At 44.6% G+C, this 13,476-nt stretch overlaps 1 protein-coding gene across 1 annotated transcript in view; it reads right to left on the reverse strand.

The window, feature by feature from the left end:
- Positions 1-13,476, reverse strand: part of LOC135574640 (ensconsin-like) — a 74,173-nt gene that overhangs the window by 57,368 nt on the left and 3,329 nt on the right. Inside the window, exons 2-3 of the mRNA XM_065026089.1 lie at positions 10,866-11,085; positions 6,800-10,529 (exon numbers count right to left, since the gene is read on the reverse strand). Coding sequence (XP_064882161.1) covers positions 6,800-6,845 — 46 coding nt within the window. The 5' untranslated portion in view covers positions 6,846-10,529; positions 10,866-11,085. The remainder of the gene's footprint in view (positions 1-6,799; positions 10,530-10,865; positions 11,086-13,476) is intronic.

The raw sequence follows: 13,476 nt of genomic DNA on the forward strand, positions 1-13,476 counted from the left end.
TACTGTCCTATCAGTTAAGAGCGTTGGGCCAGTAACCTAAAGGTTGCCCCTGGTCTTCTGTCCTATCAGTTAAGAGCGTTGGGCCAGTAACCTAAAGGTTGCCCCTGGTCTACTGTCCTATCAGTTAAGAGCGTTGGGCCCTGGTCTTCTGTCCTATCAGTTAAGAGCGTTGGGCCAGTAACCTAAAGGTTGCCCCTGGTCTTCTGTCCTATCAGTTAAGAGCATTGGGCCCTGGTCTTCTGTCCTATCAGTTTAGAGCGTTGGGCCCTGGTCTACTGTCCTATCAGTTAAGAGCGTTGGGCCAGTAACCTAAAGGTTGCCCCTGGTCTTCTGTCCTATCAGTTAAGAGCGTTGGGCCAGTAACCTAAAGGTTGCCCCTGGTCTACTGTCCTATCAGTTAAGAGCGTTGGGCCCTGGCCTACTGTCCTATCAGTTAAGAGCGTTGGGCCAGTAACCTAAAGGTTGCCCCTGGTCCACGGCCCCTATGGGCCCTGGTCTTCTGTCCTATCAGTTAAGAGCGTTGGGCCAGTAACCTAAAGGTTGCCCCTGGTCTACGGCCCCTATGGGCCCTGGACTATGGGGACTGGTCTTCTGTCCTATCAGTTAAGAGCGTTGGGCCAGTAACCTAAAGGTTGCCCCTGGTCCACGGCCCCTATGGGCCCTGGTCTTCTGTCCTATCAGTTAAGAGCGTTGGGCCAGTAACCTAAAGGTTGCCCCTGGTCTTCTGTCCTATCAGTTAAGAGCGTTGGGCCAGTAACCTAAAGGTTGCCCCTGGTCCACGGCCCCTATGGGGACTGGTCTACTGTCCTATCAGTTAAGAGCGTTGGGCCAGTAACCTAAAGGTTGCCCCTGGTCTACTGTCCTATCAGTTAAGAGCGTTGGGCCAGTAACCTAAAGGTTGCCCCTGGTCTTCTGTCCTATCAGTTAAGAGCGTTGGGCCAGTAACCTAAAGGTTGCCCCTGGTCTACGGCCCCTATGGGCCCTGGTCTACGGCCCCTATGGGCCCTGGTCTACGGCCCCTATGGGCCCTGGACTACTGTCCTATCAGTTAAGAGCGTTGGGCCAGTAACCTAAAGGTTGCCCCTGGACTACTGTCCTATCAGTTAAGAGCGTTGGGCCAGTAACCTAAAGGTTGCCCCTGGTCTTCTGTCCTATCAGTTAAGAGCGTTGGGCCAGTAACCTAAAGGTTGCCCCTGGTCTTCTGTCCTATCAGTTTAGAGCGTTGGGCCCTGGTCTACTGTCCTATCAGTTAAGAGCGTTGGGCCAGTAACCTAAAGGTTGCCCCTGGTCTTCTGTCCTATCAGTTAAGAGCGTTGGGCCAGTAACCTAAAGGTTGCCCCTGGTCTTATGTCCTATCAGTTAAGAGCGTTGGGCCAGTAACCTAAAGGTTGCCCCTGGTCTTCTGTCCTATCAGTTAAGAGCGTTGGGCCCTGGTCTTCTGTCCTATCAGTTTAGAGCGTTGGGCCAGTAACCTAAAGGTTGCTAGTTTGAATCCCTGAGCCGACAAGGTGAATAATCTGCCGATGTGCCCTTGAGCACGGCACTTAAGCCTAATGGCTCCAGGGTCGCCGTCAATAATGGCTGATCCCTGGCCGTGACCCTACTCTCAGAGGGCGTCCCAGGGGTGTTAACCACTGGTGCATGGGACCGAGAGACCGGTTAACCACTGAGACTGAAAAACACCTATCTGTTAAACAGCCATCACTAGCACATCAGAGGCTGCTGCCTATAGGCATAGACTAGAAATCACAGGTTAACCACTGGTACATGGGACGAGACTGAAAAACAGCTTCTATCTCAGTGGCCATCAGACTGTTAAACAGCCACTAACACATTAGAGGCTGCTGCCTTGAAGCATAGACTAGAAATTAGAAGTTGACCGATTAAATCGGCACATCCGATTAATTGGGGACGATTTCAAAACAATCGGTAATCGGTAATTTTGGATGCCGATTACATTGTAATCCACAAGGAGACAGTGGCAGGCTGACCACCTGTTTACGCGAGTGCAGCAAGGAGCCAAGGTAAGTTGCTAGCATTAAACTTATCTTATAAAAAACAATCAACCTTCACATAATCACTAGTTAACTACACATGGTTGATGATATTACTAGTTTAACTAGCTTGTCCTGCGTTGCATATAATCGATGCGGTGCCCGTTAGTTAATCATTGAATCACAGCCTACTTCGCCAAACGGGTGACGATTTAAACAAAAGCTCATTTGCGAAAAATGTGCACCAAACCATAAACATCAATGCCTTTATTAAAATCAATACACAAGTATATATTTTTAAACCTGCACATATTTAGTTAAAATAAACTAATGTTAGCAGGCAATATTAACTAGGGAATTTGTGTCACTTCTCTTGCGTTCAGTGCAAGCAGAGTCAGGGTATATGCAGCAGTTTGGGCCGCCTGGCTCGTTGTGAACTGTGTGAAGACACTTTTCTTCCTAACAAAAGACCCTAATTAATTTGCCAGAATTTTACATAATTATGACATAACATTGAAGGTTGTACAATGTAACAGGAATATTTAGACTTAGCGATGCCACCCGTTAGATAAAATACAGAACGGTTCCGTATTTCACCGAAAGAATAAACGTTTTGTTTTCGAAATGATCGTTTCCGGATTTGACCATATTAGTAACCTAAGGCTCGTATTTCTTTGTGTTATTATATTATAATTAAGTCTTATGATTTGATATTTGATAGAGCAGTCTGACTGAGCGATGGTAGGCCAGTAACCTAAAGGTTGCCCCTGGTCTTCTGTCCTATCAGTTAAGAGCGTTGGGCCCTGGCCTACTGTCCTATCAGTTAAGAGCGTTGGGCCAGTAACCTAAAGGTTGCCCCTGGTCTTCTGTCCTATCAGTTAAGAGCGTTGGGCCAGTAACCTAAAGGTTGCCCCTGGTCTTATGTCCTATCAGTTAAGAGCGTTGGGCCAGTAACCTAAAGGTTGCCCCTGGTCTTCTGTCCTATCAGTTAAGAGCGTTGGGCCCTGGTCTTCTGTCCTATCAGTTTAGAGCGTTGGGCCAGTAACCTAAAGGTTGCTAGTTTGAATCCCTGAGCCGACAAGGTGAATAATCTGCCGATGTGCCCTTGAGCACGGCACTTAAGCCTAATGGCTCCAGGGTCGCCGTCAATAATGGCTGATCCCTGGCCGTGACCCTACTCTCAGAGGGCGTCCCAGGGGGTGTTAACCACTGGTGCATGGGACCGAGAGACCGGTTAACCACTGAGACTGAAAAACACCTATCTGTTAAACAGCCATCACTAGCACATCAGAGGCTGCTGCCTATAGGCATAGACTAGAAATCACAGGTTAACCACTGGTACATGGGACGAGACTGAAAAACAGCTTCTATCTCAGTGGCCATCAGACTGTTAAACAGCCACTAACACATTAGAGGCTGCTGCCTTGAAGCATAGACTAGAAATTAGAAGTTGACCGATTAAATCGGCACATCCGATTAATTGGGGACGATTTCAAAACAATCGGTAATCGGTAATTTTGGATGCCGATTACATTGTAATCCACGAGGAGACAGTGGCAGGCTGACCACCTGTTTACGCGAGTGCAGCAAGGAGCCAAGGTAAGTTGCTAGCATTAAACTTATCTTATAAAAAACAATCAACCTTCACATAATCACTAGTTAACTACACATGGTTGATGATATTACTAGTTTAACTAGCTTGTCCTGCGTTGCATATAATCGATGCGGTGCCCGTTAGTTAATCATTGAATCACAGCCTACTTCGCCAAACGGGTGACGATTTAAACAAAAGCTCATTTGCGAAAAATGTGCACCAAACCATAAACATCAATGCCTTTATTAAAATCAATACACAAGTATATATTTTTAAACCTGCACATATTTAGTTAAAATAAACTAATGTTAGCAGGCAATATTAACTAGGGAATTTGTGTCACTTCTCTTGCGTTCAGTGCAAGCAGAGTCAGGGTATATGCAGCAGTTTGGGCCGCCTGGCTCGTTGTGAACTGTGTGAAGACACTTTTCTTCCTAACAAAAGACCCTAATTAATTTGCCAGAATTTTACATAATTATGACATAACATTGAAGGTTGTACAATGTAACAGGAATATTTAGACTTAGCGATGCCACCCGTTAGATAAAATACAGAACGGTTCCGTATTTCACCGAAAGAATAAACGTTTTGTTTTCGAAATGATCGTTTCCGGATTTGACCATATTAGTAACCTAAGGCTCGTATTTCTTTGTGTTATTATATTATAATTAAGTCTTATGATTTGATATTTGATAGAGCAGTCTGACTGAGCGATGGTAGGCAGCAGCAGGCTTGTAAGCATTCATTCAAACAGCACTTTCCTGCGTTTGACAGCAGCTCTTCGCTGTGCTTCAAGCATTGCACTGTTTAGGACTTCAAGCCTATCAACTCCTGAGATGAGGATGGCAATACTAAAGGTCCTATAAGAACATCCAATAGTCAAAGGTATATGAAATACAAGTGGTATAGAGAGAAATAGTCCTATAATTCCTATAATAACTACAACCTAAACCTTCTTACCTGAGAATATTGGAGACTCATGTTAAAAGGAACCACCAGCTTTCATATGTTCTCATGTTCTGAGCAAGGAACTTAAACGTTAGCTTTCTTACATGGCACATATTGCACTTTTACTTTCTTCTCTAACACTTTGTTTTTGCATTATTTAAACCAAATTGAACATGTTTCATTATTTATTTGAGAATAAATAGATTTTATTTGTTTTATATTAAGAAAATAAGAGTTAATTTAGTATTGTTGTAATTGTCATTATTACAAATAAATATATATAAAAATATATTTTAATTTTTTTTATTTTATTATTTTTTTTTATTATTTAAAATCGGCCGATTAATCGGTATCGGCATTTTATTGGTCTTCCAATAATCAGTATCGCGTTGAAAAAAATCATAATTGGTCGAGCGCTACTAGAAATCACAGGTTAACCACTGACTGTACATACAGTAAAACATAAGCACCCCTATCTGACAAACACCCCCCCCCTTTAGTTCATAGAGCTGGTCGTTGTCCCCCTGGTCCTTTAGTTCATAGAGCTGGTCGTTGTCCCCCTGGTCCTTTAGTTCATAGAGCTGGTCGTTGTCCCCCTGGTCCTTTAGTTCATAGAGCTGGTCGTTGTCCCCCTGGTCCTTTAGTTCATAGAGCTGGTCGTTGTCCCCCTGGTCCTTTAGTTCATAGAGCTGGTCGTTGTCCCCCTGGTCCTTTAGTTCATAGAGCTGGTCGTTGTCCCCCTGGTCCTGCTGTATGGAGGAACACCTTACACTTTAACCAGATACACACCCTGCTTACACACACAGACATTTCATTCCACTGCGTCCCCAGAGTCAGGCTTGAAATGTATTGAGGTTGGGGTAGTGTACAATAAACAGGCCAGAGTCCCATATCCCTGGGAACAACAGAAGGCCTCCTCTAAGGCCAAAGTCGACATTCTAGAAAGCATGATGCAAACACATAACACTGGAGCCTCGGCAACGGCGCTGGAGCCTCGGTGCTGGAGCCATGGCGCTGGAGCCTCGGTGCTGGAGCCTCGGCCACGGTCACGGAGCCTCGGCCACGGCGCTGGAGCCTCGGCCACGGCGCTGGAGCCTCGGCCACGGAGCCTCGGCCACGGTCACGGAGCCTCGATCACAGTGCTGAAGCCTCGGCCATGGATTTAGAGATAATAGATGTAAACATAATAAACATATTCATTCCTTTGGATCCAGACCTGGGAACATATTAAAACATTAGGAACACCTCTTTCCATGACGACCAGGTGAATCCAGGTGAAAGATATGATCCCTTATTGATGTCACTTGTTGAATCCAGGTGAAAGATATGATCCCTTATTGATGTCACTTGTTAAATCCAGGTGAAAGATATGATCCCTTATTGATGTCACTTGTTAAATCCACTTCAATCAGTGTAGATGAAGGGGAGGAGTCAGGTTAAAGAAGGATTTTTAAGCCTTGAGACAATTGAGATATTTGGATTGTGTCTGTGTGCCATTCAGAGGGTGAATGGGCTAAACAAAAGATTGAAGTGCCTTCGACTTAGTAAGCGCACCAGTATGTCAAGAACTACAACGCTACTGGTTTTATCAGGATCAACAGTTTCCCGTTTGTGTATCAAGAATGGTCCACCACCCAAAGGACATCCAGCCAATTTGACACAACTGTGGGAAGCATTGGAGTCAATATGGGACCAGCATCCCTGTGGAAACGCTTTCTACACCTTGTAGAGTCCATGTCCCTGACAGATTGAGCCTATTCTGAAGGCAAAAGGGGGTTCATAATGTTTGGTTTTTATGTACACTGAGTATTCCTAATCTAGCGAAACATGTACCTGCCAAGTGCCTGGGTTCCGCCGAGCCTCGGGCTGTTCGTCCAGGCTCCACCTGTCACGTCAACTCACTCGGAGAGATACTGGGAATTATACCGAAACACACTGCATGCAACTTCGCCAAACATCCCAACAAGTGTATCTAGTTTAGCGGCACAATTAGTCTGGGAAAGTATTTAAGTCGTTTCCGTAACAAACACGGTTAGTTTGATAATAACCGGTGGGTGCAGTGTTCTATGGAAGGTTGATAGTTAATCCGGTCCCGGTGACCCGGCGCTTCGCACTACGCTACTTCAGATCACTTCTCGTCGACAAGCGGAGAAGAGGGCTGAAACGACAAAAACCCTCCGGTCCGTGGATACCTCCAAGTTAAGTCACACATGAAACTTCGAGAGAAGTTGTTGAGTAAAGATTCCCGTTGATGGGAACTCACCTTGTGGTACTGTCGGAGACGTTTCGCTGCCATCCTGGTCCGCCATTTGTCCTGATGTCAGATGAGCTGCGCGACCGAGCGGAAGTAAGGACAGGGGATCGGTGTGGAAAGGCCCCCGCGCGCAGACAGGTGAGGGACAACATACACACCTGCTTCTGTTTGATGGCCTGTCAATGCAAAAACACTTACATTTACATTTACATTTAAGTCATTTAGCAGACGCTCTTATCCAGAGCGACTTAGACCCATCTAAGGACTATACCACTAACCCCTGCTTCTGTTTGATGGCCTTTCAATGCAAAAACACTTAGACCCATCTAAGGACTATACCACTAACCCCTGCTTCTGTTTGATGGCCTGTCAATGCAAAAACACTTAGACCCATCTAAGGACTATACCACTAACCCAAACTCGCTATGAATAGAAGTTACACTCAGGAAATTGTGTGGATACAGGGTGACGTTTCCTCTAGGTACAGATCTAGGATCAGATACCTCTCCTCTTCCCCCCTGAGGGGGAGGGGGACTTCACCTTCACCTTGTTGAATAAATAGACCAAAATGTAATATTGTGACAACTACTGGTGAAGTCTGGATAATGATCGTGTTGCAAAACAACAACAAAACACGAGTGCAATGACTGATGCAATCAATTTATTCAACCAATGTTTCGACAGCTATGTCTTCTGCAGGGGTTTTCATAGACGTCTGGCAATAATGATCATGTTGCCTGCCTGGTACAGTAAAGGACTTCATTATACTAAGCATGTTTATTGTACTGTGGACACCAGGGATGTCAAACTCATGTTTATCCCGGAGGCCATTCAGTCTTCGAGGTGTTATATTGCCTCACCTTGTTTTAGGACTTTTTGAAGATCCCCGACTGTCTAGTTTTTATTAGCCAGCTGGACCGACAAGAAACTATATGAATGAAGGTAAATGTTTATTTCTACACAGTTTAGAGTTGATTTTTTAAAAAAGTAACTTTATAGTATATGGAGTTGATCTCCCCAACTCAAAACGAGCTGCAGGTCTCACCCCTGTATGTTTTTGGTCATTTTCTAGTATTTTGAGTTGTCCAAATCAATTCTAATATATTAATAATTACTAATTCTACTATAATATTACTAATGACTAATTCTACTATAATATTACTAATGACTAATTCTACTATACTATTAATTATTACTAATTCTACTATACTATTAATTACTAATTCTACTATACTATTAATGACTAATTCTACTATAATATTAATAATGGCTAATTCTACTATAATATTAATTACTAATTCTACTATAATATTACTAATGACTAATTCTACTATAATATTACTAATTATACTATAATATTACTAATGACTAATTCTACTATAATATTAATTATTACTAATTCTACTATATTAATTATTACTAATTCTACTATACTATTAATGACTAATTCTACTATACTATTAATAATTACTAATTCTACTATAATATTACTAATTCTACTATACTCCCAGGAAAATGAGTTTGAGTATTTTAATTAAGTAAAAATGTTTTGTGATTTGTCCCGTCTATTCACGTGAGTTTTAATTTAACGGTTGTGATTTGTCCCGTCTATTCACGTGAGTTTTAATTTAACGGTTGTGATTTGTCCCGTCTATTCACGTGAGTTTTAATTTAACGGTTGTGGTTTGTCCCGTCTATTCACGTGAGTTTTAATTTAACGGTTGTGATTTGTCCCGTCTATTCACGTGAGTTTTAATTTAACGGTTGTGGTTTGTCCCGTCTATTCACGTGAGTTTTAATTTAACGGTTGTGGTTTGTCCCGTCTATTCACGTGAGTTTTAATTTAACGGTTGTGATTTGTCCCGTCTATTCACGTGAGTTTTAATTTAACGGTTGTGGTTTGTCCCGTCTATTCACGTGAGTTTTAATTTAACGGTTGTGATTTGTCCCGTCTATTCACGTGAGTTTTAATTTAACGGTTGTGATTTGTCCAGTCTATTCACGTGAGTTTTAATTTAACGGTTGTGGTTTGTTTACATTGAATTGGTTTGGATGAATAAAGATATAGTGGGGAATACATTCATTTATTTATTTCAAGAAACAGACTAGACTTAGGAACATATTGAAGGCAGTTTTACAACCACAGTTTCAACTGTAGGAGATTAAAAGATCCAGCAGTTTTCAGCTCAATATCAAATCATTTCTGGGAAACATTTACATACCTTATGGTGACTTCTTTAAATTAAAATGGTAAAAAATAAATAATAGCTTCTTAGTAGCAAAGAGCAAGAATTTTTACTAGGACTGTCTGGGAGTGGTCTGAGTGGAGAGGGGAGAACTGAAGACTAGCTGTTATTGGCAGAGAAGTTTGGAACTTTCTTATTGGTCTATTAACTAATTTACCGCTTGGTGATGTCACCATCCTACCAAAAATAGGCAGACATTTCAGGTGGTCTTTGCAAACAGCTCTCTCACTAAAGACATTATAATTCTCAGGAAACTGCACTGGACATTAAAGGTCCCCAAAACACACACATCCCTGGGTCTCTCCTCTTTTCAGTTCGCTGCAGCTGACGACTGGAACGAGCTGCAACAAAATAACCCACCTCCCATCTCTTCATTCAAAGAGTCAATCATGGACACTCTTACTGACAGTTGTGGCTGCTTTGGGTGATGTATTGTTGTCTCTACCTTCTTGCCCTTTGTACTGTTGTCTGTGCCCAATAATGTTTGTACCATGTGTTGCTACCATGTTGTGTTGCTGCCATGTTGTGTTGCTGCCATGTTGTGTTGCTGCCTGCCATGTTGTGTTGCTGCCATGTTGTGTTGCTACCATGTTGTGCTGCTGCCATGTTGTGTTGCTGCCATGTTGTGCTGCTGCCATGTTGTGCTGCTGCCATGTTGTGCTGCTGCCATGTTGTGCTGCTGCCATGTTGTGCTGCTGCCATGTTGTGTTGCTACCATGTTGTGTTTCTGCCATGCGATGTTGTTGTTGTGTTGCTGCCATGTTGTGTTGCTACCATGTTGTGTTTCTGCCATGCTATGTTGTTGTTGTGTTTCTGCCATGTTGTGTTTCTGCCATGTTGTGTTGCTACCGTGTTGTCATGTGTTTCTGCCATGTTGTGTTGCTACCGTGTTGTCATGTGTTTCTGCCATGTTGTGTTGTCATGTGTTTCTGCCATGTTGTGTTGCTACCATGTTGTGTTGTCATGTGTTTCTGCCATGTTGTGTTGCTACCATGTTGTGTTGTCATGTGTTTCTGCCATGTTGTGTTGCCATGTGTTTCTGCCTTGCTATGTTGTTAGGTCTCCCATTATGTAGTGGTGTGGTGTCTCTTGTCCTGATGTGTCTTGTCCCCGTAGGAGGCCTTTTGGTAGGCCATCATTGTAAATAAGAATTTGTTCTTAACTGATTGTCTAGTTAAATTAAGGTAAAAGTATAAAACATTTAATTTAAAAAAAGGGGTTGTGCCTTCTGATGCAGTTCTGCTGTGTTCAGATCTGGGTTCAAAAGCCCCTGTGAGCAGCCATACCGGCTCCTAAGTCCACCAGTTTCACCAGTAGAAAGATCTGGTGAGGAAACTGCCTGCAGAGCTAAGCCAGCTGCCAAAGGCGTCATTCCCTGTCTGCGGTGCGGGACACAGCCCTGTCTGTTACCGGGACTCTCGTCCTCTGAGAGTTCATCTGGTATCGTCACATTCTCCTCCCTCACCACCACAAACACTGAGGAGGAGGAGGACCTGGGGGAGGAAGGGAGAGGGAGGGAGGAAGAGAGGAACGTATAACTTAAGGTAAAGTGTAAACATGGAAGCTTAGTTCATTTTTATCCTTTCATTAATCTAATTTTGTTTTACCAATACAGTATCAGTCAACAGTTTGGACACATCTACTCATTCAAGGGTTTTTCTTTATTTTTACTATTTTCTACATTGTAGAATAATAGTGAAGACATCAACACTATGAGATAACACAATATGGAATCATGTAGTATCCAAAATATACAAATAATAAAATATATATATTTAAGAGTAGCCACCCTTTGATTTTGACAGCTTTGCACTCTCAACCAGCTTCACCTGGAATGCTGTTCCAACAATCTTGAAGGAGTTCCCACATATGCTGAGCACTTGTTGGCTGCTTTTCCTTCACTCTCTGGTCCATCTCATCCAAAAACCATCTCAATTGGGTTGAGATCGGGTGATAGTGAAGGCCAGGTCATCTGATGCAGCACTCCATCACTCTCCTTCTTGGTCAAATAACCCCTCACACAGCCTGGAGGTGTGTTGGATTATTGTCCTGTTGAAAACAAATGATAGTAAAAATAAAACCCTGGAATGAGTAGGTGTGTCCAAAAGTTTAACCCAAGTCACGTTGATAACCAATAAGTCAACTTTACTCATTATCAAAAAAAAGTGTCCTTTGCCACCGCACATTCATGAGTGCCAATATTTCTGACCCGGCCTCCAAACCAGGACCAGCAGAAACACCAACCCCGACAGCAGGTCCACTTAGTCCAGGAGCAGCCATGGAAGCTCCATCAGTCTGCGCTGTAGTTCCACCAGTCTGTTTTACAGCCTCTGCATACGATACATCATGACTGATTCTATATCTCTGAGCCTCTCTATGCGCCTCTCTATGGTAATACCACACACACACACACACAATCACCATCCCTCCACACATGTTCTTTCTTTAAAAATTGAACAGCCACATGTCCCATTCTAAAGGTCTTTGTGGATGGGACAAATTCGACATTAAAACTATGAAATCCTATCTGTACTTTCCCAGGCATAACGTTCTCAAACCTCCAGCAGCACTGATAGGATCCCTTCTTTTCCCACTGATCAACCTTCTGGCCTCCCGTCACATTTACTTCACTATCATCCCAGTGATGACTCCCCTCCACCTGGTATAAGCACCACTATCATCCCAGTGAAGACTCCCCTCCACCTGGTATACGCACCACTATCATCCCAGTGATGACTCCCCTCCACCTGGTATAAGCACCACTATCATCCCAGTGAAGACTCCCCTCCACCTGGTATACGCACCACTATCATCCCAGTGATGACTCCCCCTCCACCTGGTATAAGCACCACTATCATCCCAGTGAAGACTCCCCTCCACCTGGTATACGCACCACTATCATCCCAGTGATGACTCCCCTCCACCTGGTATAAGCACCACTATCATCCCACCTGGTATACGCACCACTATCATCCCAGTGAAGACTCCCCTCCACCTGGTATAAGCACCACTATCATCCCACCTGGTATACGCACCACTATCATCCCAGTGAAGACTCCCCTCCACCTGGTATAAGCACCACTATCATCCCACCTGGTATAAGCACCACAGGGACGTGGCTTTTTAAATCTTACATTTACATTTAAGTCATTTAGCAGACGCTCTTATCCAGAGCGACTTACAAATTGGTGCTTTCACCTTATGACATCCAGTGGAACAGCCACTTTACAATAGTGCATCTAGGTCTTTTAAGGGGGGAAGGATTACTTTATCCTATCCTAGGTATTCCTTAAAGAGGTGGGGTTTCAGGTGTCTCCGGAAGGTGGTGATTGACTCCGCTGTCCTGGCGTCGTGAGGGAGTTTGTTCCACCATTGGGGGGCCAGAGCAGCGAACAGTTTTGACTGGGCTGAGCGGGAACTGTACTTCCTCAGTGGTAGGGAGGTGAGCAGGCCAGAGGTGGATGAACGCAGTGCCCTTGTTTGGGTGTAGGGCCTGATCAGAGCCTGGAGGTACTGAGGTGCCGTTCCCCTCACAGCTCCGTAGGCAAGCACCATGGTCTTGTAGCGGATGCGAGCTTCAACTGGAAGCCAGTGGAGAGAGCGGAGGAGCGGGGTGACGTGAGAGAACTTGGGAAGGTTGAACACCAGACGGGCTGCGGCGTTCTGGATGAGTTGTAGGGGTTTAATGGCACAGGCAGGGAGCCCAGCCAACAGCGAGTTGCAGTAATCCAGACGGGAGATGACTGGATGACTGAAGTGCCTGGATTAGGACCTGCGCCGCTTCCTGTGTGAGGCAGGGTCGTACTCTGCGGATGTTGTAGAGCATGAACCTACAGGAACGGGCCACCGCCTTGATGTTATTTGAGAACGACAGGGTGTTGTCCAGGATCACGCCAAGGTTCTTAGCGCTCTGGGACGAGGACACAATGGAGTTGTCAACCGTGATGGCGAGATCATGGAACGGGCAGTCCTTCCCCGGGAGGAAGAGCAGCTCCGTCTTGCCGAGGTTCAGCTTGAGGTGATGATCCGTCATCCACACTGATATGTCTGCCAGACATGCAGAGATGCGATTCGCCACCTGGTCGTCAGAAGGGGGAAAGGAGAAGATTAATTGTGTGTCGTCTGCATAGCAATGATAGGAGAGACCATGTGAGGTTATGACAGAGCCAAGTGACTTGGTGTATAGCGAGAATAGGAGAGGGCCTAGAACAGAGCCCTGGGGGACACCAGTGGTGAGAGCACGTGGTGAGGAGACGGATTCTCGCCACGCCACCTGGTAGGAGCGACCTGTCAGGTAGGACGCAATCCAAGCGTGGGCCGCGCCGGAGATGCCCAACTCGGAGAGGAGGATCTGATGGTTCACAGTATCGAAGGCAGCCGATAGGTCTAGAAGGATGAGAGCAGAGGAGAGAGAGTTAGCTTTAACAGTGCGGAGCGCCT

The sequence above is a fragment of the Oncorhynchus nerka genome, linkage group LG13, assembly GCF_034236695.1.
Source record: "Oncorhynchus nerka isolate Pitt River linkage group LG13, Oner_Uvic_2.0, whole genome shotgun sequence".
Lineage (NCBI taxonomy): Eukaryota > Metazoa > Chordata > Actinopteri > Salmoniformes > Salmonidae > Oncorhynchus > Oncorhynchus nerka.